The sequence below is a fragment of the Helobdella robusta genome (assembly GCF_000326865.2).
Source record: "Helobdella robusta unplaced genomic scaffold HELROscaffold_1, whole genome shotgun sequence".
Lineage (NCBI taxonomy): Eukaryota > Metazoa > Annelida > Clitellata > Rhynchobdellida > Glossiphoniidae > Helobdella > Helobdella robusta.
The window spans coordinates 3,329,416-3,353,382 of NW_008703570.1; the positions used below are offsets into that span (position 1 = coordinate 3,329,416).

General features: G+C 33.3%; 5 protein-coding genes across 5 annotated transcripts; 4 read left to right on the forward strand and 1 right to left on the reverse strand.

The window, feature by feature from the left end:
- Nucleotides 1-50: 50 nt before the first annotated feature.
- Nucleotides 51-2,975, reverse strand: HELRODRAFT_187796 (hypothetical protein; the record flags this gene model as incomplete). Its single annotated transcript, XM_009010694.1, has 3 exons — nt 51-1,224; nt 1,998-2,113; nt 2,891-2,975. The coding sequence occupies 3 exons, from the start codon at nt 2,973-2,975 to the stop codon at nt 988-990; spliced, it is 438 nt and encodes a 145-aa protein (XP_009008942.1). The 3' UTR covers nt 51-987.
- A 1,595-nt stretch (nt 2,976-4,570) lies between these two features.
- HELRODRAFT_105234 (hypothetical protein) lies at nt 4,571-8,491 on the forward strand. Its single transcript, XM_009010695.1, has 5 exons — nt 4,571-4,858; nt 6,085-6,132; nt 7,891-8,046; nt 8,127-8,243; nt 8,306-8,491. The coding sequence occupies exons 1-5, from the start codon at nt 4,730-4,732 to the stop codon at nt 8,444-8,446; spliced, it is 591 nt and encodes a 196-aa protein (XP_009008943.1). The 5' UTR covers nt 4,571-4,729; the 3' UTR covers nt 8,447-8,491.
- A 2,251-nt stretch (nt 8,492-10,742) lies between these two features.
- HELRODRAFT_158693 (hypothetical protein) lies at nt 10,743-16,855 on the forward strand (the record flags this gene model as incomplete). Its single annotated transcript, XM_009010696.1, has 14 exons — nt 10,743-10,808; nt 11,229-11,311; nt 11,578-11,638; nt 11,753-11,827; nt 12,339-12,564; nt 12,645-13,012; nt 14,047-14,154; nt 14,286-14,360; nt 14,495-14,580; nt 14,719-14,788; nt 15,384-15,580; nt 16,197-16,242; nt 16,317-16,407; nt 16,743-16,855. 14 exons carry the CDS (start codon nt 10,743-10,745, stop codon nt 16,853-16,855), a joined length of 1,665 nt encoding a protein of 554 aa, XP_009008944.1.
- Nucleotides 16,856-18,348: 1,493 nt separating this feature from the next.
- Nucleotides 18,349-20,901, forward strand: HELRODRAFT_158694 (hypothetical protein; the record flags this gene model as incomplete). The annotated part of the gene is made up of 2 exons (XM_009010697.1): nt 18,349-18,430; nt 20,531-20,901. The coding sequence occupies 2 exons, from the start codon at nt 18,349-18,351 to the stop codon at nt 20,899-20,901; spliced, it is 453 nt and encodes a 150-aa protein (XP_009008945.1).
- A 1,041-nt stretch (nt 20,902-21,942) lies between these two features.
- On the forward strand, nt 21,943-23,117 carry HELRODRAFT_62958 (hypothetical protein; the record flags this gene model as incomplete). The annotated part of the gene is made up of 2 exons (XM_009010698.1): nt 21,943-22,295; nt 22,703-23,117. Coding segments are annotated over 2 exons (768 nt in total), but the record flags the coding sequence as incomplete, so codon positions are not given.
- Between the last annotated feature and the right edge of the window lie 850 nt (nt 23,118-23,967).

The following is a 23,967-nucleotide window of genomic DNA, read 5'->3' on the forward strand; positions in this document are numbered from 1 at the left end:
CTTATAATATGTGTTATTAAAGTTTGTGTTGAAAGAATTGCCACCGATGTAATGAAAAAAAATTTAGTCAAATGTACGTTTTTAATGCTATTAAAAATTCAGATGTGTATGTTTTTATTGTTATTAACAATTCAGAAATGGTTCGGTAAATTCCACACATCATCCACACCGCTCAAACTCAGCTTCGGGATTTGTAAATAGCAACAATCACAACTTGACATGGCGATATCCGCCTAGCAGCCATCAACATCAGCGTCAACAAGGTGGATGTTTTCTAGGCAGGCCCCCTCCATCGCAAACGCAACAATTTTATTCCAGATATCCTTGCAACGCCGGTGAACATCGCGGTCAAACAATTCCTAACATCAAGATACCATTCATTAAAAGGCCAGACCCGGTGACAGAAATTTTGAAAAAAAAGATACTAAGTTGTCGTGTAGGTATGGGAAGAGAAATTGATTTATTGTTACAACAGAATCCTGGCATCTCTAATGTAGATTACTTCATACGAAAATTGGATTTATTGAAGCACGGTAGTCGATGATTTTTAATGTTGTTTATGCTATTTGAATCACGTGTGAATAAGAACAGTTTGATTCATTTTCATATGGTAAAAGTCATTAATTTGAAATAATTTGAAATTGTTCTGTATTATACGTGTAATGAAAATATGTGTGAATGCGTATGAATTCATATATAGGTATATGCACACTTAGTTGGAGGAATATATATATATATATATATGTGTGTGTGTGTGTGTGTGTGTGTGTGTGTGCGTGTGTGTGTAGAAACAGTAAAAATATATATACATAAATATAAATATCAGTAAATTTGGTCAGAATATTTGCCCTTATACATATTTTGTTGAATTCGATGGAAGTTATAAGGTTGTTCATTTCATTTTTAAACGACACAATCTGATAACTTCGACCGAATTCAACAGAATAAATATATGTATGTGTGAGTGAGCTAGCTGGCTGGCGCTCCTCATATAATCCTGCCATACAAACGGTGTACGAAAGAGCATAATAGAGACACGACAATTAATGATGCGAGTTTGTTAGTGCTGTAATAATAATTTGTTGACGCGCCATTGCACATTGACTTGTCGTTGCAACAATAAACTTGAAATTCGTCTGTCCACACGAACTGAGCTGCCTTGCAATTCGGGGAGCATCCTCGATCGATGACATCTTGCAACCGGTCCACCTGGGTCACCCTTTTCTGCGAAGAAGAAAAGAAGGAAGAATGTTTTCATATAGTTTAACTTGTTTATCAATTTTGTAAATAAAGTCATTTTTCACTATTTTTTCTGTCAACGCTTAATGCAATAAGTGTTGATGGGAATTTTCAATTGTCACCTCACTGAATAAAAGAGCAAAATGTTGAAAAAAAATTTTTTTCATTTAAAACTTTGTCACAGTTCAAGTCATTAAAATAAAGGGTGCAGTAGTGTGTTTGATTAACTTGGCTGCTATAATGTCACAATGCATAATCTCGTTCACTTGAAAGTTATAATAGTTTTCAATAAAACTCAAATGTTTTTATGTCTTGGAGCTTTTTCATGTAAATTTTTGTGTATATAAGTAAATTTTTCAGTTTGAAACTTTTGTGCTAAAATTATTGGAAGATAGTCAGCACATTCTTTTATAGATAACTTAATTTTTAATCATTTCTGCTTGATTTTTATTTAATCAGAGAATAAAGTTTGAAAACAAATTATGTGCTAATGTTTTACAACAGTTGTTCAATACATTTTTTAGTTGGTCAGTTGAGTTTGCATAACATGTTCAGCTCATACATAGTTGTGAAAAGGAATAAATTTCAAGGTCTGCATCATTCAAGTGTATTCAATCTGACAATTATATTCGTTACAGAAATATTCATTCCTGCAAGAGACTGCAGTTTCAAATGTCACAGTTTATTTGCAACTGACATTAAAGTCTTCAATTTTTAAATTGGCTATCTTACATGAATTGAGACAGAACTCAACTTACTTCACAAACTTCATTCTTGGCACATTCCTGAATGTATGTTGATTGTGGCGTTGGGTTGAAACAAGAATTTACATCATAATTTGTTATTCCTCGACAGTTATAACACTGCAGGGCATCTGTATTTTTATTTTAAAATAAAAATGATTAATTGACATTTTAAAATGGAAAATGTTGAATTTATACTATGCTTTCAGATTTGAGAAAGTGCAAGCTAAAACATAACATAAAAGGCTGAAAAATGGGATGGGTACATTTTGATGGCTCCATCAAAATAGAGATTACAAAGACAAGGATGTGCAACTTAAATATAAAAAAATCTGTAAAACTGGAGCCATGGACAAAGTTTACATCCTTAACTACTTTCTGGATGGCTAAGGAATAATAATTCACCTCGGGTCTTTTGCCATGGCATTTTATAAAGTAATATGACTTGACTACTTTCTACTGATAATGACTGGACTAAAATTGGTGAATACTTATGATAGGGCTAATGATAAGTGTCTGTTTAGTGTTTATGAGTGGACTTCTTCGCATCTTATATTAGAGGTGTTTATGCTTCCATTTGTACCAAGTAAGCTTTTTTCTATCCCAATCCAAATTATCTATCTATATAGCTAGCTTCTCTATGTTAATTTTAATTTAATCGATCATAGGAAGATAAATATTTTACAAGCGTTTACCCACACATACGAACGTACCATACGTTAATAATAATAATATATAATAGTACCTGATACCAGGACCTAACAGAAGAGACAACAGACCGACCCACTCAGACCTACTTTGTGCTACTATTCAATTGTCATTTGTTCCATAAACAAAAAAACGGTCAAGAATGTGAAGCCTTACTTCATGTTTTGTATTGTCATCAATTTTGTTAAAAAGTAACCTACCTGCCGAAGTGACGAATAAAATCAGTGACAATAACGCCGCAATCATTCTTCTGTTGTTAAATTCGCACACCTGTGTAGTGTACATGCTGCATTTACCTGTTTAGAATTTAAAAGTAAACTTTACCATTGATAACGTATTTTATTACAGAAAATTTATTTTTCTAAGCATATTCTAAGATTAAGAAAAAATTCAACTATAGTACTTTTTTATTCTTGAAAAAATCAAGCTCTGTCAAAAAAGGCAAATTGTATGACAATTAGCATATTGCACTAAAAGTTCATTAGCATGTGTGCAGCTAACATATTTTCTGTTATGATTAATTAGCATATGTGCTGTTAATGGGTCATTAGCATTTCACGTTCATTGAAATCCATCTTTGATAAACCGCCAATCAATAAATCAACCAATTAGTTTTTAAAGCGCTATTTCCGCGATGTTCAACAGCACTCCTCAATAAATTTGCAAACAGATGGTTCTTGAGATCCGGTCTGAACTTTCTAAGTGATGGAGAAGTAATCAGAGGAGGAGGTAGTGAGTTGGAGCAAATGCAAATTTGGCAAAAGAGTGTTTAACACGAGTTAAGAAGTGAGAACCTGAATACGATCAAAAACCGGTGCGTTTAGTTTCAATTAATGTATCTGATAAGTACTTAGAAAATAATTTGGATTGAGACTTATACATAAACGTGCAAATTTTTAAAATTATTCTATATTTTATAGGTTGCCAGTGCAAGAAAACAAGATATGGAGATATATGAGAAAAGAAAGTGGCACGAGCAACTAGACGAGCAGCAGAGTTAAAAGCTTTACTTATAGGATAAAGTGTAGAATTCGGGAGACCATAGTATAGCCAGTTACAATAATCCTAGATAAGAAGACTAACGAAGTAACAAGGAGAAGGGTAGGATCGTAAAGAAAAGGCAAAAGTTTTTTTATTCTACGTAGATGAAAGTAAGAACTACTAGCAACACTATTAATCTGAGAAGAAAGGAACATGCTAGACTACAAAACTTGAGAAACACCAAAAGTCTTACAATTAGGTAAAATAATAGAAGGAATAGTAATAGAGTGTTTAAATTTATTAAAACCAATTAATTAAATTTAGAAGGATTAAATTTAAGACACATAGAGTCAGACCAAGCGATAATTGAAGAAAGACGTAGAGTGTTTAGATTTATTAAAACAAATTAATTAAATTTAGAAGAGAGACATAGAGATAGATTATATAATTCCGTTAAAAACACTATTGAGATTAGATGAAGAAAAAAAAGTATACATTAAAGAATCATCAGCATATAATTGACTAGTGAAAGAAAAATTATTAATAAAACGAGGTAGTTCTGAAGCATAGAGCATAAAAAGAAAATGTTGCCAAGGATAGAACCCCTGAGGTACCCCAAAAGTAAGAGTAGAGGAGTTAAAAGTAGAATTATTAAGAACAACAGAAGAAAAACGATTACAGAGATAAGAAAACCAAGATAGACAAAAATCAGTAATATTAAAAGAATGATCTAGCAGCCTCAAGAGTATGATCATCAATAGTATCAAAAGCAGAGGAAAAGTCAAGAGCAAGAAGAAGAGCCCCTTGTATGCGTGCGTGTGGGAAATACAGACGAGTTTACGCTATTGTTAACGACAATGTTAATTTTGGAACCAGTTTTATCGCTCAACCAGTTATCGCGCGAACAGTTGTTTATCGCTGCAACGCAAACGCCAGCAAAATAATGGAGTGGTTATTCCCAGTCCGGAATTGCGTGCTCAGGCTCACCTCACGTTTCGCAAAATGTAAACAAGCCTTCTGTTGCTGCTCGGTACAAAACTTGTTAATCCCGATCAGTAATGTCTGCGAAATTTAATTTGGGAAAAATGAAAGAAAGTAGTACTTTATTTTTTCTATGCGATATGCAGGAAAAGTTTCGTCCAGTCATTTCTTTTTATAATGAAATTTTACTTGTGGCAAAGCGATTGGTATGTTATTGTTGCGTTTTTCTTAAGCAGCTGATTTATTTTAAAATTAATTAATCATTTACAGCTGTATTTAATTTTTTTTATCATAACGCCTAATAGTGAGGAGTGTGTACAGTACAGTATTTAAGTATGATGTATGTAAATTTTACATAAAATAAACATGGTTTTAACAAAGTAAACATTTAATTTAAACAGGTAGGAAAGGATGTAAATGCAGTTGCCCTCTAATGTCTAAAGTTGACCAAAATGCAAATGCTGGGAAGTATGGTGGAAAGTAAGGTGGTACTTAGCAACAGAACTATTGAAAAAGGATTGAGCCATTGAGGAAAGCCTTAGGGGTCTTTGATTGTAAGTAAATTAAGAGTGATTTAGTTATGTATATAAAAATAGAAAAAGAGAAATGGTTAACAAAATGTAAAGACCAAAATCCAAATGCTATGAAGTATAATGAAAAATATTGTGGGAACTTAGCATTTGAACTTCTGAAAAAGGATTGAGAAGGGGTTTGTAGAGGATGGTTTAAGTGTAAATTAAGGGTGATTTAGTCATGTAAATACAAAAGGAAAAAAAGGAATGGTTAAAAAATGTAAAGATAAAGTAAAAACAAGAACCTAAAACAAACACCTTTATAGCTTGGTTGGAAGGGATGGAAAATACCAGAATGTTAAATTTATAGGTTTTTAGAATCTCCTATGTAAAGTAAATATGATTTAAATTTTAAAAATAGTGTGTTTTTTTCCAATCATTTTATTTTTAGTTAATTTTAATTAATCTATTCTCTATTGAATGAATAAAACTAGTAGTAAATGTAAAGTTAGCTGGGTTATATATTTGTTTAGTGGAATATAAACAGGCTTCTGCACGGCTTCAGCACCTGTAAACATAATGTGTTATATTACATTAGACACTACTAAACAGTCTTAATAAAATGAAATTAATTTTGAATCAATTAAAAGTTTTAATTTAAAACTTATTTACTAATGGCAATTAAAATTGCTTAAAGTAAAATAGCAATGAAAGCTATTGGGCTAACAGGAAAGGAAAGATTGAATTGAATTGATTGAATTATAAAGTTATCTTCAAACCAACTAAACTAATTTAATTGTCTTTTTTCCTATCAAACTATCTCTCAATTTCTTTTTAATTTCTTGGTTAATATTTTCTATAAACACGAATCAATACACATTGTTAAATTTTTTTATTTTAATTTTACAACACAATTAAAGGTAGAAGCGTCAAGTTGTTTGAACATTCCACTGATAGTTACAGAACAGGTTTTTTTTTTCAATTTATTTCTCGTACTTTTTTATTTGGTTTGAAATTGCAGACCATCAATTTTTAAAGAATTCTAATTTATGTCAGAATATTTTCACTCAATTATTTTTTTAACAAATCACATCACATATTTCAAGGGATGTATATAATAAAACTTGTCTTTTCAAATAAAACTTTCTATTAACCTGTAAATTTAACATTCTGGTATTTTCCATCTCTTTCAACCAAGCTATAAAGGTGTTTGTTTTAGGTTCTTGTTTTTACTTTATCTTTACATTTTGTTAACCATTACTCTTTTTCCTATTGTATTTACATGACTAACTCACCCTTAATTTAAACTCAAACCATCCTCTACAAACCCCTTCTCAACCCTTTTTCAACCATACTTCACAACATTTACATTTTGGTCTACTTTAGAAAATCTTCATTTCAACCTTTCCAACATGTCATATGACATCCCAAAAATTTAAACAATTAAACGACAATTGCAAAATTATTGAAAAGATCAAAAACAGTAATACAAATGCAATGTAAAAAAATATCAAAGAAATCACTGGAAAAAGGTCTTGTACCGTTTCTGGATGCATAATAGCTAAATCCGGTGAAGTAAACTTAGAGAAAGAAAAAGTATTTGAAAGATGGATTGAATACATTAACGATCTTTTTGATGATATCTGTAGTGAAAAGCCTCTTATTAAAAAAGACGTAGAAGGACCAAAGATAATTAAATCTGAAGTTGGTGCCGCTCTTTCCTAATTGAAATCAAATAAAGCACCAAGTTCCGATTTATAACAGCGGCGAAATTCTTGATGATCTATCCAAGTCTACTGCATTGCCTAAAAAAATTAATGCAACGGAATGTGAACTACATCGAACAATCAGTGGATGAGTCATCCAACAAAACTTCTCATGATAATTTTGATAATGAGAGCACAAAGCAAAATCAGATCTGAAATTTCAAATGTTCAATGTGGTTTTGTGATCTACCTGGAATATCTATCGAAGGTGTGAATATAAACAATGTAAGATATGCTGATGATACAGTTCTGATAGCAGATTGGATGGAAAAACTGCAAACAATTGTTTCCAAACTGGTTTTTGAAAGTGAAAGGAAAGGCTTGCAAATTAACATCAACAAAACAGAGTGCATGGTTATCAGTAAAAAACAAACCGCCCCGATCTGCTCCATAATCATTAATGGTAAACAAGTGAAACAAGTCAACAGCTTCAATTATCTCGGAAGTCTGATTACCTCTGGTTGTAAATGTGATTTGGATATCAAAAGAAGGATAGCTATGGCGAAAGATGCATATTCTAAAATGAAAAACATCCTCACCAACACTTAAATCAGAATATCAACAAAATTAAAACTGTATTAACTTGCGGCTCTGAGTCCTGGACAATTTCTAATGAAATGAGAAAAAGATTAGCGCTGCTGAGATGGGGTTTTTGAGAAAAATTATGAAAGAAGACTTGGAAGACTTTTTTTAATATTTTCTTTTGCACAAATCCGTCGTGTATATATATATATATATATATATATATATATATATATATATATATATATATATATATATATATGTATATGTATATGCACAAATCCGTCGTATATATATATATAATAATTTAATTTTTAAGTTTATTTACAAAATTGCTGGTAGATTTTAAATGTTTTGTTGGTTTCTGATAAATTATTATAATGCTGTTTTTTCTATCTGTTTTTTGCAAACGTTTGTGTTTTTGAAATCTAACTCCAGTATCCAAAAGGATTAGGTAAAACGGTTGAAGAATTGAATGTTGATCATGCCACATTGAGAGTTGAAAAGGAAGATTTTACTATGCTTGTACCTGAGGTTTTAGAATTTTTAAGAAGTCATGACCAATACAGACATATTGTTCTTTTTGGAGTTGAGGTGAACAAAGATATGATTTTAAATGAAATATCCTATTTAAAAATTGTTTCTAATTTAACTTGTTGATGTTTTTCATATAGACTCATGTTTGCATACAGCAAACAGTGATTGATTTATTGGAAATTGGTTATGACGTTCATATTGTTGCAGATGCATCCTCATCCAGAAACCAGATGGATCGAAAATTTGCTTTGCAGGTTCATCTGCTGAGCATTTATCATAATCAAGTTTTGTGAACAATATATTTATGTTTTTTTAGAGATTTCAACAAATTGGAGCATTTGTCACCACAAGTGAGGGCGTTCTGTTTCAATTGATTGGTTCAAAAAATCACCCAAAGTTTAAAGAAATTCAAAACCTCATAAAAGTCGTTGGCCCAACATCTGGTTTATTGCAATAAGACAATCAGGCATTCGTTCTTATTTTCATACAGTTTCTATTAAGCGCAATTATTTTTAAAATTTTTCTCTATTTTGCTCGAAAATGGCAAAAATTGAATTATTACTATTAATAAAAAACTTTCAATTTTAAATTTTGTAGTTTTTATTGAATATATATATATATATATATATATATATATATATATATATATTTATATATTTATATACTATAAATTTTACCGAATGTTTGGCGTTAATATGTTTGTACATTCGTTTGAATTTATACAATATTGTAAAAATTATGGTATATATATATATGTATGTATATATATATATATATATATATATTTACATATTTGTTTTTAGTTAATATATATATACCTTGAATTTACATTTTATATAGAGATTCTCGATCTTTATAAATGAATTCAAATGTATGTAAGATGATAGATGAATGTAACTTTTGGGTCAGTTCATGTTCACGTTCATTTCACTTCTGTTTAAAAGGAATTTGGCTGTCATGCCGTTCACACATGCTTGGACATGCTCATTAAACGTACAAGCTGGTACACGCACATGGTACGTCGGTTTTTGCTCCTTGAACTAAACGTTGATCTAGAAACAATGGCATCGTTACGTGATACAACAATCAATGTTCATCTGCCTCTTCATTCTCTGTAAATTATAATGATTATGTGGCCTCCAGTTTAATGACCCTCTGGCTCCTAATAAAAATTTATATCGGAGAGTAGACGATAGGGCAATTTTTTCAGGTCAATTTTTGTCTGAAACAACAACAATCATTATCATCAATCACCAATTATTATCACCAACTCCGTAGCTCATTGGCGAGCACCTCGTCATGCAGACGACGCGTATGAGAGTCTTTAACTTTGCACTGTCTTCTGATTGTTACAACAAGTTTTTACAAATTTATTTGTGGACCTATAAAATAAGAATAATTTTGAAAAAAATTTCAAGTTGTTCAATCAAGAAATTAGTGATGAAATGACAAATAGTGTTTTTGCGAATATCAATCAATTGTTTAAACGTCCATTGTCCCCATGCGGAAGTGGACACGTAGCCTCTGTCGCCAGCTTGTTCTATTCAACTATTCAAAGCATCTGCTTCGTCCAGTCCAGCAGTTTTCAAGTCTTTTCGATGATCTCAACAATCTTCAGACATTGTCTCAGTAATCGGATTCCTTGATAGGATGAACAGTTTAATGGATCGCCTTAGCCTTTATATAAGGGCAGTGTTGTGCTTAAGCTCCATTCATTTGGCATTTTCCCACAACTCCAGAACTCGCGACAGAGCTGTAATAGCTTCTTAAAACCGTAATTGCCACATGCTTTCATGATACCAACTGATAGACCCGTTGGGTCCGCAGTCTTTCCATTTTTCATAGCTTTTAAAGCAAAAAATAGTTCAGCTGCAGAGACATCCAGGATGGGGCCCTCAACTGCATCAGCATTAAAAACCACACTGATTGAATTTGTCTCATTCAATAGGCTCTTAAAATATAATCTCCATTCGTTTTTGATGCCATCTGACTTAAGTATCATTTTTTCATTGTTGTCTTAGATGCATGATTTCGACCTTGCTGCTTTCTTTGCTATGCGATACAATGACTTGATTGCTGTCCTTTGCTTTTTGCTATCCAGACTTGACATTGAATAAAGCGTTATCTACTTTTTGCTTACCACGTCAATTTTTGTCAAAACGCTCTTTTTTCCATAAAAACAAACAGCTTAACTGACTTTTAATGCCAATTACCAATAGGCTACTCCTCACAAACTCGGGGACTCGGCACTCCCTAGATCCACCACTGACTATTATTATTCCATTATTTTATAGATTGAGTTGCTTGTTACAAAATTGAAGCGACGATTTTAAATAGTTATTTGAATTTCAATAAAAATTGTTTGCAAATATTTCATTATATTTTGAAAAACAACAATTGATGTTCGAATAACACAAAACTTACAAAAAAACATCAATATAACTCTTTTTTTATATTATTCTTTAAAATATCATGATCTGACAGACGCAGAAACTGTTATATGCTAATGACACATAAACAGCGCTTGTACTAATTATTCCTAGGCCAAAAAAATATTAGCAGTATGACACTGTACATATATTTGAAATAATTAATATAGATATTACACTATTATTATTTTATATATATGTTATTATAGAAATAGCAAATTTTGCAAAAAAAACAATGAATAGATAAATAGAAAGTTTTTTGCTTGTTGCTTAGCAACATGAAAAGCAGAAAATGTTTATTGTGATTTCTTGAAAAGTCCCGTCATGGCTAATAAACAAGCCAGTCCGCTTTTAAATACGCAAAGCCAAACGACGGCCGTCATCAAGCTGGTCTTGTTCATTATTTCGAATTTATTTATTAAAAAATATTGTTTATTTTAGGAATGTCGTATTATATTTTTTTTATTTAATTAAAATATTAAATTATTAAATATTTATTTATTTTTAATTTTAATAAAATAAAATTTTGTAGATTCGACATTAATTAATTAATTTAATTAGTTAGTTACATTTTTTAAATTTTATGTTTCATTTTTAAATAAAATAAATAGAAAAAAATAAAAAATATATCACATTAATTTTAACAGATTAACTGTACAGATTAACATTATGATTATACTAATTGAATAAAAATGATTTTATTGGAGACCACCTGTGACCTATTTCATATATATATATAATTGGAAAAAGTTATTTAGAATAATTAAAAGTGATTATTTTTATTTGATATCCCATCTTATTTTTTTTAAGGTTAATAAAAATATTAAACCATGTTTGTCAGAACTGAAGAAAAAGATTGTTGATACTGATGCAAGAAAAAAGTTGAAAGAAATGTTCGTTCAAATTATTAGTTTAATTAATTTGCTCAACCAGAAATATGAATGAATACAATTTAATATGATGGTACATCAAACTCATCGTACTTTTTTTTATTTATTCTGAAAAAGTAACAAAATTAATAAAATAATAACCAGTTGGTCTAAATGTTAATTGGTCTTGCACTTTATAATGTTTATTTATTTCCATGAAAATTTGCATTTAAACATATAAATTAAATTTATATGCAAATATTATTTATAAATAATTTTTTTATTTGCAGTTGTTTAAATGAACTTGATAAAGTTTATGAACAAAAAAAACTTATAGAAAGCTTGAAAGAGGTTTATGTATTTCAAATTTAAATCGAAATATTTTTGTTTTTTATAACTGACTGACTTTATAAAAATTACCTATTTTTATTGTAGTGTTAATGATTGATTTTATTTTATTTTTAGGAAGATGAACCAAAGCAAATCACAAAATTTAATGTTAAAGTTGCACAAGAGTTGACCAAAATAAACAATTTAGAGGTGGGTGCACAACCTCATTTCCAACTTCTGTTTGCTCATGTTATGTTTGCATCTTCTAATGTTTGCCCATGTTTGCAACTTCTAATGTTTGCCAATGTTTGCAATTTCTAATGTTTGCAACTTATAATATTTGCTCATGTTTGCAGCTAGAAATGTATTTTTTGCATGTTTATCATTTCTCCAATGAAGTCATGTAACAATTTTCAATCAGGCTCATTTGAAAACCGTTGCAGAAAAACTTTTGCCGACGCCGAAGTAAAATTAATTTGAGATTTTTTTTTATAATAAATATTTTTCGTTTAAATTGGAGTAATTTTTTGCATAATGAATATTTTTTTGATGTTGTAAAAATGATAATAATTTTACAGTATCATTTTACAACTGAAATTTTCCTTTGAATGCTGATTTAATAGGTTTATATTACATGCATTTCAAAAATTGAAATGATCATGTTTAAACTTGCGTCAAAAACTAATTTTACATTTTGCATCATCAAAATATTTGTTGTTAGGAATGTGAAGATGATTTAATTTTAAAAATTACCAGAGATGATGAAAATATAGAAACACCAGAAGGTGGTGACAGAAGGAGTTCAACAAAATTGACTTCCAAATCTGGAAAAGATACAGATAACACTGGTGCAGAAGATGAACAGCCCTCTGCATCATCATCATCCGATCAAGGACTTTCTGGAAAACTGATGTCCAACACGTTGAAATCTAACGCTGATAGTGAAGGTGAAGAAACTTTACTTTGCGTATTTCTCACTAAAATTTTTTTATAAAAAATCTTTGAATCTCTTAATGAAAATATATAGCGTCTAAAACTGATGCTGACAAAGCTAAAGATGGGGATGATGGAAATAAATATGAAGATGATAACGACGACGATGATGATGAAGATGAGGAGGAGGATGAAGAAAATGAAGTTAAGGGGAGTAATCTTGAAAACCGGCCGCCTCTTGTGGCTTCACGATCTGAAACCAGCAGTGGAAAGGTGGGTGAAAGTAAAATAACTGAAAAAGCAGGCCGGGATGCCATGTTAAACCAAGTGAAACAATCTGGAGTAACTGATGACCATGATGAACGTCAAGATGATGTAAGTAAGGATGACGACGACGACGATGCTGACGAGGAAGAAACGGGCATGGACCAAAAAGAGCTCACTACGGAGAATGTTGATGAGGTACCACCATTTTTTAAATAATTTGTCGTATTTATTTATTTATTTTTACTGATTATTTTTGGTTATAACTATTTTTTGTTGTTAGATAATATTTGTTTATTATAAGTTGTTTCGTTCTTCTTTATTAGGTTGGAACCACGAATGCAGTACTGCTTACATGTCGTTATATGTCTAACATCCACACCACACGACGCACTTTGTATGCACGCGCAAGCACCACATCATACGCACAAGGTGTGTCATAGTCTTTGAGACACAGTATTCAAAATAGGTCATTGCGCAAAAACTTGGCACTTCTAGCAACTTGTGTCCTGCTTGCATCAATCCACAACAACATATTCGAAATAGCAATGTTTTTGAAGCCATTAAGGTAGAGAAAGTCACATCGTTTCAATATCTAGGGGATGTTCTGGATTGTACTGGAACAGCTGAAGCTGCCGTTCGAGCACGCATACGTGCAGCCTGGAATAAATGGCATCTCCTTGCCTCTATCTGATGCGGCGTGACATCCCATTACTACTACGGTCAAGACTTTATAAATCTGTGATACGTCCGGTGTTGTTATATGGTGCAGAAACATGACCAATGACAACCAAACTGGAACAACAACTTCACCGAACCGACATGAAAATGCTCCGATGGATGCAACGAATTAGTCTGAAGGACCACATCAAATTAACCGAAATCCTGCGTCGTGCTGGTTTAAATGATATAAAGGACGAATGCCGGCAACACCGTCTGCGGTGGTTTGGTCATGTCAAACGAAGTAGAAACAGTGCCATAACTTCTCTTGCAGATGTTGAAGTACCTGGCACACGTCCCAAAGGCCGTCCAAAAAAGTCTTTGTCGCAAACAATCGAGCAAAACATGAAAGCTCTAAATTTAAATGAAATGGATACAACTGATCGTCTAATATGGCGCAAAAAATTGGTGGCAAAAAAAACAACGTCTTACCTCGGGGGAACTGGGTCTCTGGACGCTAAACGAAGATTGATTGATTGATTCTAGCAACCGAGTTAATTCACCAAAAGAAGGTAAAGAAGAGAATTAACGGTTGTATGTTATCCGCTCCTAGGCTCGCCCTCTCTCCTGCCCCTAAATACAGGAAAAGACGATTCAACCTTGATTTTAAGAGCTTCCAGGTCAGGGTTTCGTCCTTAGCTCCTTAGCGCGACATTTGTTGATCTCGTTCGAATGGAAAAATTTTTTTGAATGAGCTGTTTTTTTTCATTAAATAACGAATTAGATTAGAATAAATAATAAATATTTTCAGCCATGGGGAAGGAAAGTTGACCAGTTAGAGGAGACATTGAAATATTATAATAATATTAAAGCGACCTCGTGCCTGGTTGATGAGCTGTTATTGTCAACTTGGACTAGGATTTATGAAGGCCACGATTAACAAATATTTCAGTTTTTGACATTTTATTATTAGTTTTGGTAAAAACAGTACTTTCAATATTAAAATATTTACTATTAAAGTACGTGGCTTTGGAAACGTTTGAAGGACAGGAAGAAGGAGATTTACCCTTTCAAAAAGGCGACGTTCTGAAAATAAAAACTAAAAGGTTAATTGATGTTGATCGTTCTGTTTATTTCATGATTATTGTTCAAAAACAGTAATAAGCTATATGAAACTGAAAAATTTGTCAGTTAGTTAAAATTTTCAACTTTTTTAATTATTTAAGCTTGTTTAAAAATTTCAGAAGTGATGGGTGGATGTTGGCAGTTGACGAGAAAGGCCGTGAAGGACTCGTTCCAGCAAACTTTCTCAAGGTTGTCTCCCTGACTGCTTGTATCTCTGATTGCTTGGTTGGATGTCTACCTGCTTGGTTGTTTCTCGATCTGCTTGGATCTCTGCCTGCTTATATTTCTATCTTTTTGTCTGCCTGTTTTTGTTTGACTATATTTTTAACAGCTTGTCAAAATTTAATTGCGCATTTTTTCAACTCATATTGGTTTTAATGAAGACATTTTATTTTGAAATTTATTTTTGTAAAAATCAACTCTGTATGATAAATAAAAATGTTTATTTTGTATTTGCTTTGCGTAATAAAATGAATATGTATGCAAACTTTCATTTGAGCTGTGGACTGAAGAGTGTTCACAAGTTTCTTAAAAGATGTACAGCTGTAAAAAAAATTTTTTAATTACAGACAAATTAAGATTAGTAAATAACAAAATAGAATACAAAATGCGATTTTGGTCAACATTTGTGATAATTGGAAAAAATCATGAGGAGCTAATTTATCAAAATTTTCAACAGTAAGATATTCAAGTTGCTTTCGTTATTTGATTTTATTCATTATATCATGTTTGTTTGAAAGTGCTGAATACAAAATATTTTATAGATGTATTTTGCTTATCTTAGTCTTCTGCAGAAACTGGTCAACGCAAAATCGATGATGACAGAGGAAATGAAGAAGAAATTGATGAGGATGAGGATGATGACGACGATGATGATAAAGTTGGTGAGATAAAAAGCGATGAGGAAGTAAATGACGATGAAGCTTATAATGACGTTGAAAATAAAGGGGATGGTCCAAAATTTAAACAGATTAATAAAAGGTTTTCGATATTTAATTTTTAATTTTATTTCATTATTTCCATTTATTAATTTTCGGATCGTTCCGGCATTGACCGTGTAGACTGAGTGTCTTTAAAGGATAACGACGATGAATTGCATGTATTTTCATTTGTTTATAAATTATTTTTACGGTATGGTTTTTCGTAATACCTAAGCGTTTAAAAGCGCCTGGTCTTGCTGCTGCAGTGACTAGATTCGAATACAGATACTATATATATATATATATATATATATATATATATATATATATATATATATATATATATATATATATCTATATACGTATATCATATGCAATGTGCTACTGAACAAACTTTAATAAAGAAAATTTATTCATCGAATAAAAAAAAATTTACTTTTTTAATTTTTTTCTCAATATAAATCTCGCTGAACCACTTTCTGTGATGAAATGCATCATTTCTAATCGACACCAGTGTGTCGGTATATGTTAATGCAATGCGCTAATTGTATGTTGTATAATTAATACTGGGGCCTCTAAGATCTTTATAAAAGGCGCTTACAAATACACTATAATAATAATAACAACAACAATAAAAATAATATTTATAGTAATAATAAAATTTGTAATGAATAAAGCGGAAATTCACTGGCGAGTCAGTTGAAACATTCTCTGGCTCACATGGTTCGTTAAATTTCATTTTTTAGTTTTTCTAAAATGTAAAAAAAATTAATTTATAAAAATTGTCCATTTAAAAGTCGAAAAGTGAGCAAAGGGAGTTAATTGACCGACTTAGCAATGTTCCTTCGGGTTATCGGTTGTCCACATTAGCCAAGTTTAAATCTGAAGGTTGTTTTTCTTAGTTGTTGGTTGATAATTTTTGTTGGCTTTGAATTATGTTGAAAGTTATTTTTAATTACCTTCTGAAAGATTGCGCAAATTGTATGTGTACATTGGATTTTCGTATGGTGGTCATCATAATATTAGAGAGGCCTTAAAAGAATACAGTGACTGTAAGTTCAGACGTCTGTGAGGTCAGGTCACTTTTGCTCTAATCAGCTGAAGATAGTTCGTGATGTGTGAGGTTTGTTGCCAAATTTGAGTCGGATTGGAGTATTAAATTAAATTAAACAAACAGACCATGCTACGGAAATCAAGAATTTGATTATGAACCGATGACACAGAGGGCTCGGGGTTTGGAGGAAATCTTGGTAGATTGTTGGAGCTTGGCGAATTTTTGTGTTGCGTGTATGCAAGTGGTGTTGGATTGAATTCTAGTAAAATGAAATTGCGATAAATAAATAAATCAATAAATGCGATAAATGTTTTATAATGAAGAGAGACTTACGAGAAGAAATGGATAAGGTAAGATACGAAAACTGGCCTTGAAAAATTAGATCCTATTCGGTATTTGATTGATGTTTTTGGTAAGTCTGAAAGACCACAACAAATCTACCGAAAATCCTGCGTCGTGCTGGTTTAGATGATATAAAGGACGAATGCCGGCAACACCGTCTGCAGTGGTTTGGTCATGTCAAATGAAGTGGAAACAGTGCCATAACTTCTCTTGCAGATGTTGAAGTACCTGGCACACGTCCCAAAAGCCGTCCAAAGAAGTCCTGGTCGCAAACAATCGAGCAAGATATGAAAGCTCTAAATTTAAATGAAATGGATACAATTGATCGTCTAATTTGGCGCAAAAAGTTGATGGCAAAGAAAACAACGTCCTACCTCGGGAAACCGGGTCTCTGGACGCAAAACGAAGATTGATTGATTGATTGTTTTTGGTAAAAATGTTGAGACTGATTGCAATAATAAGTTGTAAGGAACTGTAATATAAAGTTGAAGAAACTAAGACCTTTTTTATGTTGAAGGAGTTTAATGTGGGTCGTGCGTCTGTCTGAAGTTGTTCAGTTTGCAAGAAATTATGTCGTCAATAAGTAAAAATTTTAAAAACAAATAATAAGAAGAAAGTGTGACTGAAGTTGTTGAAGACAGTAAAAGATTGAAACGTTATAGGTACAATACTGAAGACGCATAAAACAATTTTAAATAAAAGCTTTGAATGTTGAAGTTTTGCATTTTTTTTAAATATAAATGGTTTTGGTATAGGATAATGCTTGAAAGGGAAGTGCTTAGAAACTATTGTTTAGAATTTTGATTTAGTTCTTCAGTATTGATTTCGAATTGCTTATTAGGATTATATTATGTACTATCTATCACTCATGCATATTATTGTTCGTGATGAAACGATAAAAGTTTTTTTTACAAATTTTTAGCACGCTACTCTTTGAAATATGTTCTCCATCCAAAGCTGAGTAAATCAGGTTTGATTTACAAAGATCTCTTGATGCTCCCTGTCACAAACGAGGTCATCATAACTGATTCAGTTCATTTATTAGATTTGAGAATTTTTTCCATGATATTTTAGTTATTATAAAATGTTTTTTTTTCATAAAATACGCAATCTTCCCACATTTCTTTTTCTACTTAATTGATTGCAAATTAAATCTTTGAGCCACAAAGACTATAAAATTCACACTGCACACAATATGTACGATTGTCGTTGTTTAATTATATTTTTAAGTAATGCTGTGTGTCCGCATTTTCTGCTGTAAAGCAATTTAAAACAAAAACTCAGAAGTTTATAAAAAGCAACTATTAATTTTTTTAAACAACAACGTTTTGTTAGTCAAAAATTATTCTTTATTTTGGCTTCTTTGAATTTCAAACATTGATTATTAAGATAACATCCTTGCTGAACCCTTCCTTGAACATTGATCTTTTAAGATGCTGCCAATGAGGTGCAGATTTCAATCGATCATCAAGTTGTTGTCCATCAGAAATATTCCTCTGCCGAGCAGTCAATCAGGTTTCTTCCATATTTAATTTATATTATTATTGTTTACATTACTATTGGTTGTTTATTGAATTTTTGTCTATGATGTTACTTTGTTTGTTTCTTCATTGTGATAAAAAGCTAAATTCCAGTTGATTGCAAATATCAATCAATCAATCTTCGTTTTGCGTCCAGAGACCCGGTTTTCCGAGGTAGGACGTATGCAAATATACATAGTATAAATAATGCATTAGCTAACCCGGCGCGCCTTGTAACGTCTAAGAAATATTAAATGTTGTATTAATAGCAGAGTTTCATTAACTTGGATAAAAAACAAAATGAAGTAATTAACATGACACATAACATGACGTCACTGGAGTGTGTCGTGAGTAAATTTAATGAAAAAATTTGCGGTGTCAAGTCCTCATCGTAGATCGGATGATTTGCCATTTTGCTCCTACTACTTCTACTATCAATATTACAACTACTAACAATTATAACAGCAACAATAATGATAAACATTAACATATACCGATGTATATATTTTTTATGGACCTGCTCGTGCTGGTCTATACACGCGTAGTATGCGTATGCGTATTGTTTGGTCTATTTGTATTACATTTCTAATGAATATTTCAAGAACCAAGCTTATACTCACCCACATGTTCACGTAGGAATGCAGTGTTCGGAGGGTTTCGTTCGCATCTGCCTGTTCGATGGACAGAAAGTAATTAAATATTTGTATTTTTTTTTTAATAAAATAATTATTATTTAAATTTATAAATATTAATTGTTATAATATAATAATAAAATATATATTGACCATAATAACTACTGATCGTTATAATACTAAAATATAGGTAGTCAATAAAGGGTATTACGTTTTTTTCTATCTATCTGGAACTTTTTATCTTTTTATAATGCAACTCTGTCATACGCAGAACTGCTTACATGTTATTGTATACTTATAATTAAATATCGTGCCACAACGGCTGTACACTATCCACACCACACGACGGTACATACACATTCTGTATGCAAGCGCAAGCACCCCATCATACGGGTATGATGGTCTTTGAGTTTTGGTCAGACCCTATATGAACCATGCCATCGCGTAATAGCAGCACGAGACATGGCACTTCTATTGACTGAGCTAACTCGGTGACCTTCCTGTCTTCCATCTAGCTGGCACTGCCTTCTATTTAGCTGGCACTGCCTTTTATGTAGCTGGCACTGCTTTCTATCTAGCTTGAACCGCTTTCCATCTAGCTGGAAATTCCTTTTATCTAGCTGGAACTGCCTTCTGTCTAGCTGGCACTGCTTTATATCTAGCTGGCACTAGCTGAGTAACTTAACAATAAAAACAACATGAACCATGAAAAATATTAGACTGGAACTGCCTTCTATCTAGCTGGCACTGTCTTCTATCTAGCTGGTACTACTTTCTATCTATCTAGCACTACCTTCTATTTAACTGGCACTGCTTTCTATCTAGCTGGCACTGCCTTCTATCTAGCTGGAACTGCTTTCTCTCTAGCTGGAACTGTCTTCTATCTAGCTGGCACTGCCTTCTATCTAGCTGGCACAGCTTTCTATTTAGCTGACACTGCCTTCTATCTAGCTGGCACTGCCTTCTATCTAGCTGGCACTGCTTTCTATCTAGTTGGAACTGCCTTCTATCTAGCTGGCACTCCTTTCGTTCTAGCTGGCACTAGCTGAGTAATTAACAATAAAAACAACATGAACCATGAAAAATATTAGACTGGAACGGCTTTCTATTTAGCTGGCAATGTCTTTTATCTACCTGGCACTGCCTTCTATTTAGCTGGAACTGCCTTTTATCTAGCTGAACTGCTTTCTATTTAGCTGGAACTGTCTTCTATCTAGCTGGCACTGCCTACTATCTAGCTAGCACTGTCTTCTATCTAGCTGGCACTGCTTTCTATTTAGCTGGCACTGCCTTTTATCTAGCTGGCACTGCCTTTTATCAAGCTGGAACTGCTTTCTATCTAGCTGGAACTGTCTTCTATCTAGCTGGCACTGCCTTCTATCTAGCTGGCACTGTTTTCTATCTAGCTGGCACTAGCTGAGTAACTTAACAATAAAAACCACATTAACCATGAAAAATATTAGACTGGAACGCTTTCTATCTAGCTAACACTGCCTTTTATCTACCTGGCACTGTCTTCTATCTAGCTGGAACTAACTTTTATCTAGCTGGAACTGCTTTCTATCTAGCTGAAACTGCCTTTTATCTAGCTGGAATTGCTTTCTATCTAGCTGGAAGTGCCTTCTATCTAGCTGGAACTGCCTTCAATTTAGCTGGCACTGCTTTCTTTCTAGCTGGCACTGCCTTCTATCTAGCTGGCACAGCTTTCTATTTAGATGACACTGCCTTCTATCTAGCTGGCACTGCCTTCTATCTAGCAGGCACTGCTTTCTATCTAGTTGGAACTGCCTTCTTTCAAGCTGGCACTGCTTTCTATTTAGCTGGCACTAGCTGAGTAACTTAAAAATAAACAGAACATGAACCATGAAAAATATTAGACTGAAACTGCCTTCCATCTAGCTGGAACTGCTTTCTATCTAGCTGGAACTGTCTTCTATCTAGCTGGCACTGACTTCTATCTAGCTGGCACTGTTTTCTATCTTGTTGGAACTGCCTTCTATCTAGCTAGCATGCTTTCTATCTAGCTGGCACTAGCTGAATAACTTAACAATAAAAACCACATAAATCATGAAAAATATTAGACTGGAACGCTTTCTATCTAGCTAACACTGCCTTTTATCTACCTGGCACTGTCTTCTATCTAGCTGGAACTGCCTTTTATCTAGCTGGACTGCTTTCTATCTAGCTGGAACTGCCTTCTATCTAGTTGGAACTGCCCTTTATCTAGCTGGAACTGCTTTTTATCTAGCTTGAACTGCCTTCTATCTAGCTGGCACTGCTTTCTATCTAGCTGGCACTGCTTTCTATTTAGCTGGCACTGCCTTCTATCTAGCTGGCACTGCTTTTTATCTACCTGGGACTGCCTTTTCGCTAGCTGGAACTGCTTTCTATCTAGCTGGCACTGTCTTCTATCTAGCTGGCACTGTTTCCTATCTAGTTGGAACTGCCTTCTATCTAGCTGGCATGCTTTCTATCTAGCTGGCACTAGCTGAGTAACTTAACAATAAAAATCAAATGAACCATGAAAAATATTAGACTGGAACGCTTTCCATCTAGCTAACACTGCCTTTTATCTAGCTGGAACTACCTTTTATCGAGCTGGACTGCTTTCTATCTAGCTGGAACTGCCTTCTATCTAGTTGGAACTGCCTTTTATCTAGCTGGAACTGCTTTCTATCTAGCTTGAACTGCCTTCTATCTAGCTGGCACTGCCTTCTATCTAGCTAGCACTGCTTTCTATCTAGCTTGAACTGCCTTTTATCTAGCTGGCGCTGTTTCTATCTAGCTGGCACTAGCTGAGTAACTTAACAATAAAAACAACATGAACAATGATAAATATTAAACTGGAACTGCCTTCTATCTATCTGGCACTGCTTTTTATCTAGCTGGAACTATCTTCTATCTTGCTGGTACTACTTTTTATCTAGCTGGCACTGCCTTCTATCTAGCTGGCACTGCTTTCTATCTAGCTGGCACTGCCTTCTATCTAGCTGGAACTGCTTTCTATCTAGCTGGAACTGTCTTCTATCTAGCTGGCACTGCCTTCTTTCTAGCTGGCACTGCCTTCTATCTAGCTGGCACAGCTTTCTATTTAGCTGACACTGCCTTCTATCTAGCTGGCACTGCCTTCTATCTAGCAGGCACTGCTTTCTATCTAGTTGGAACTGCCTTCTATCTATCTGGCACTTCCTTCTATCTAGCTTCCACTGTTTTCTATCTAGTTGGAACGTCCTTCTAACTAGCTGGCACTGCTTTATATCTAGCTGGCACTATCTGAGTAACTTAACAATAAAAAAAACATGAACTATGAAAAATATTAGACTGGAACTGCCTTCTAACTAGCTGGCACTGCCTTTTATCTAGCTGGCACTGCCTTTTATCTAGCTGGAACTGCTTTCTATCTAGCTGAAACTGCTTTTTATCTAGCTGGAATTGCTTTCTGTCTAGCTGGAACTGCCTTCTATCTAGCTGGAACTGTCTTCTATCTAGCTGGAACTGCTTTCTATCTAGTTGGAACTGCCTTCTATCTAGCAGGCTTTGCTTTCTATCTAGCTGGCACTAGCTGAGTAACTCAACAATAAAAACAACATAAACAATGATAAATATTAAACTGGAACTGCCTTTTATCTAGCTAGCACTGCCTTTTATCTAGCTGGCACTGCCTTTTACCTAGCTGGAACTGCCTTTTATCTACCTGGCACTGCCTTCTGTCTAGCTGGAACTGCCTTTTATCTAGCTGGCACTGCTTTCTATCTAGCTGGAACTGCCTTTTATCTAGCTGGAACTGCCTTCTGTCTAGCTGGAACTGCCTTCTATCTAGCTGGAACTGCCTTCTATCTAGCTGGCACTGCTTTCTATCTAGCTGGCACTGCTTTCTATCTAGCTGGCACTGCTTTCTATTTATCTGGAACTGCCTTTTATCTATCTGGAACTGCCTTCTATCTAGCTGGCACTGCCTTCTATCTAGCTGGCACTGTCTTCTATCTAGCTGGCACTGTTTTCTATCTTGTTGGAACTGCCTTCTATCTAGCTAGCATGCTTTCTATCTAGCTGGCACTAGCTGAATAACTTAACAATAAAAACCACATGAACTATTAGCTGGAACTGCCTTCAATCTACCTTCTTCATTTTTCATAACGGATATGATGAAATTATTCATTTATTGGTAAAATTTATTTTTTTGTTTTTTTTAAATTTTTTATTGTAATTTATAACAGTATTAGTTAATTTAATTTAATATTTTTTATGGTTGATGTTGTTTTTATTGTTAAGTTACTCAGCAACATATCAACGATCAAAGTCCAGAAGTTGGATGTCAATGCGAGTGAATGGAATTTCGGCAATCAGGTACTTGCTGACTGGCTGTGTGTTTCAATATTATTATATAGTAAGCATGTTACATCGTCGTAACTTCAAATAATAAAAATGGAACAAACAACACCGCAGTCATCTAGTTCCTGCCTGGAATGTGCCGATCTTTTCCTGAGAACCAACTCAACATCACAGAGCATCGGCTTGCTGTGCGAACTCACTCTTCTGTTAGCCACTGATGTCCGGTTTTAAATCTGTTTTTAATTTTGATTTTCATGTTTTTAAAAACCGCTAAAATGTAATTTTATCAGCTGCATTTGTTTCTTTATTGATGGATGTTATGTGGAACCGGAACCTGGCGGTTGATGGACGATCCGGCATTACTGAGTGTCGAAATGTGCGATATATATTTTGCTGCGTTTTATTTGAGTTTGACAAACTTGCATCACCTTTTAATTTCAGCATTCAACGTTGATTGTTCGTTATTTGTTCCACAGAATGACCTTCAGGCGTTCCTAAAACGGCGATAAGCATTAATTAGCTGGAGTTCATTCAACTATAAGTATTTGATCGCCAGTCGCTCATTCGA

Coding starts and splice junctions, on each gene's coding strand:
- HELRODRAFT_105234 (XM_009010695.1), top strand. CDS start 4,730: ATGTCTGCGAAATTTAATTTGGGAAAAATGAAAGAAAGTAGTACTTTA. Junction 4,859..6,084: donor TACTTGTGGCAAAGCGATTG/GTATGTTATTGT, acceptor ACACAATTAAAG/GTAGAAGCGTCAAGTTGTTT. Junction 6,133..7,890: donor CACTGATAGTTACAGAACAG/GTTTTTTTTTTC, acceptor ATCTAACTCCAG/TATCCAAAAGGATTAGGTAA.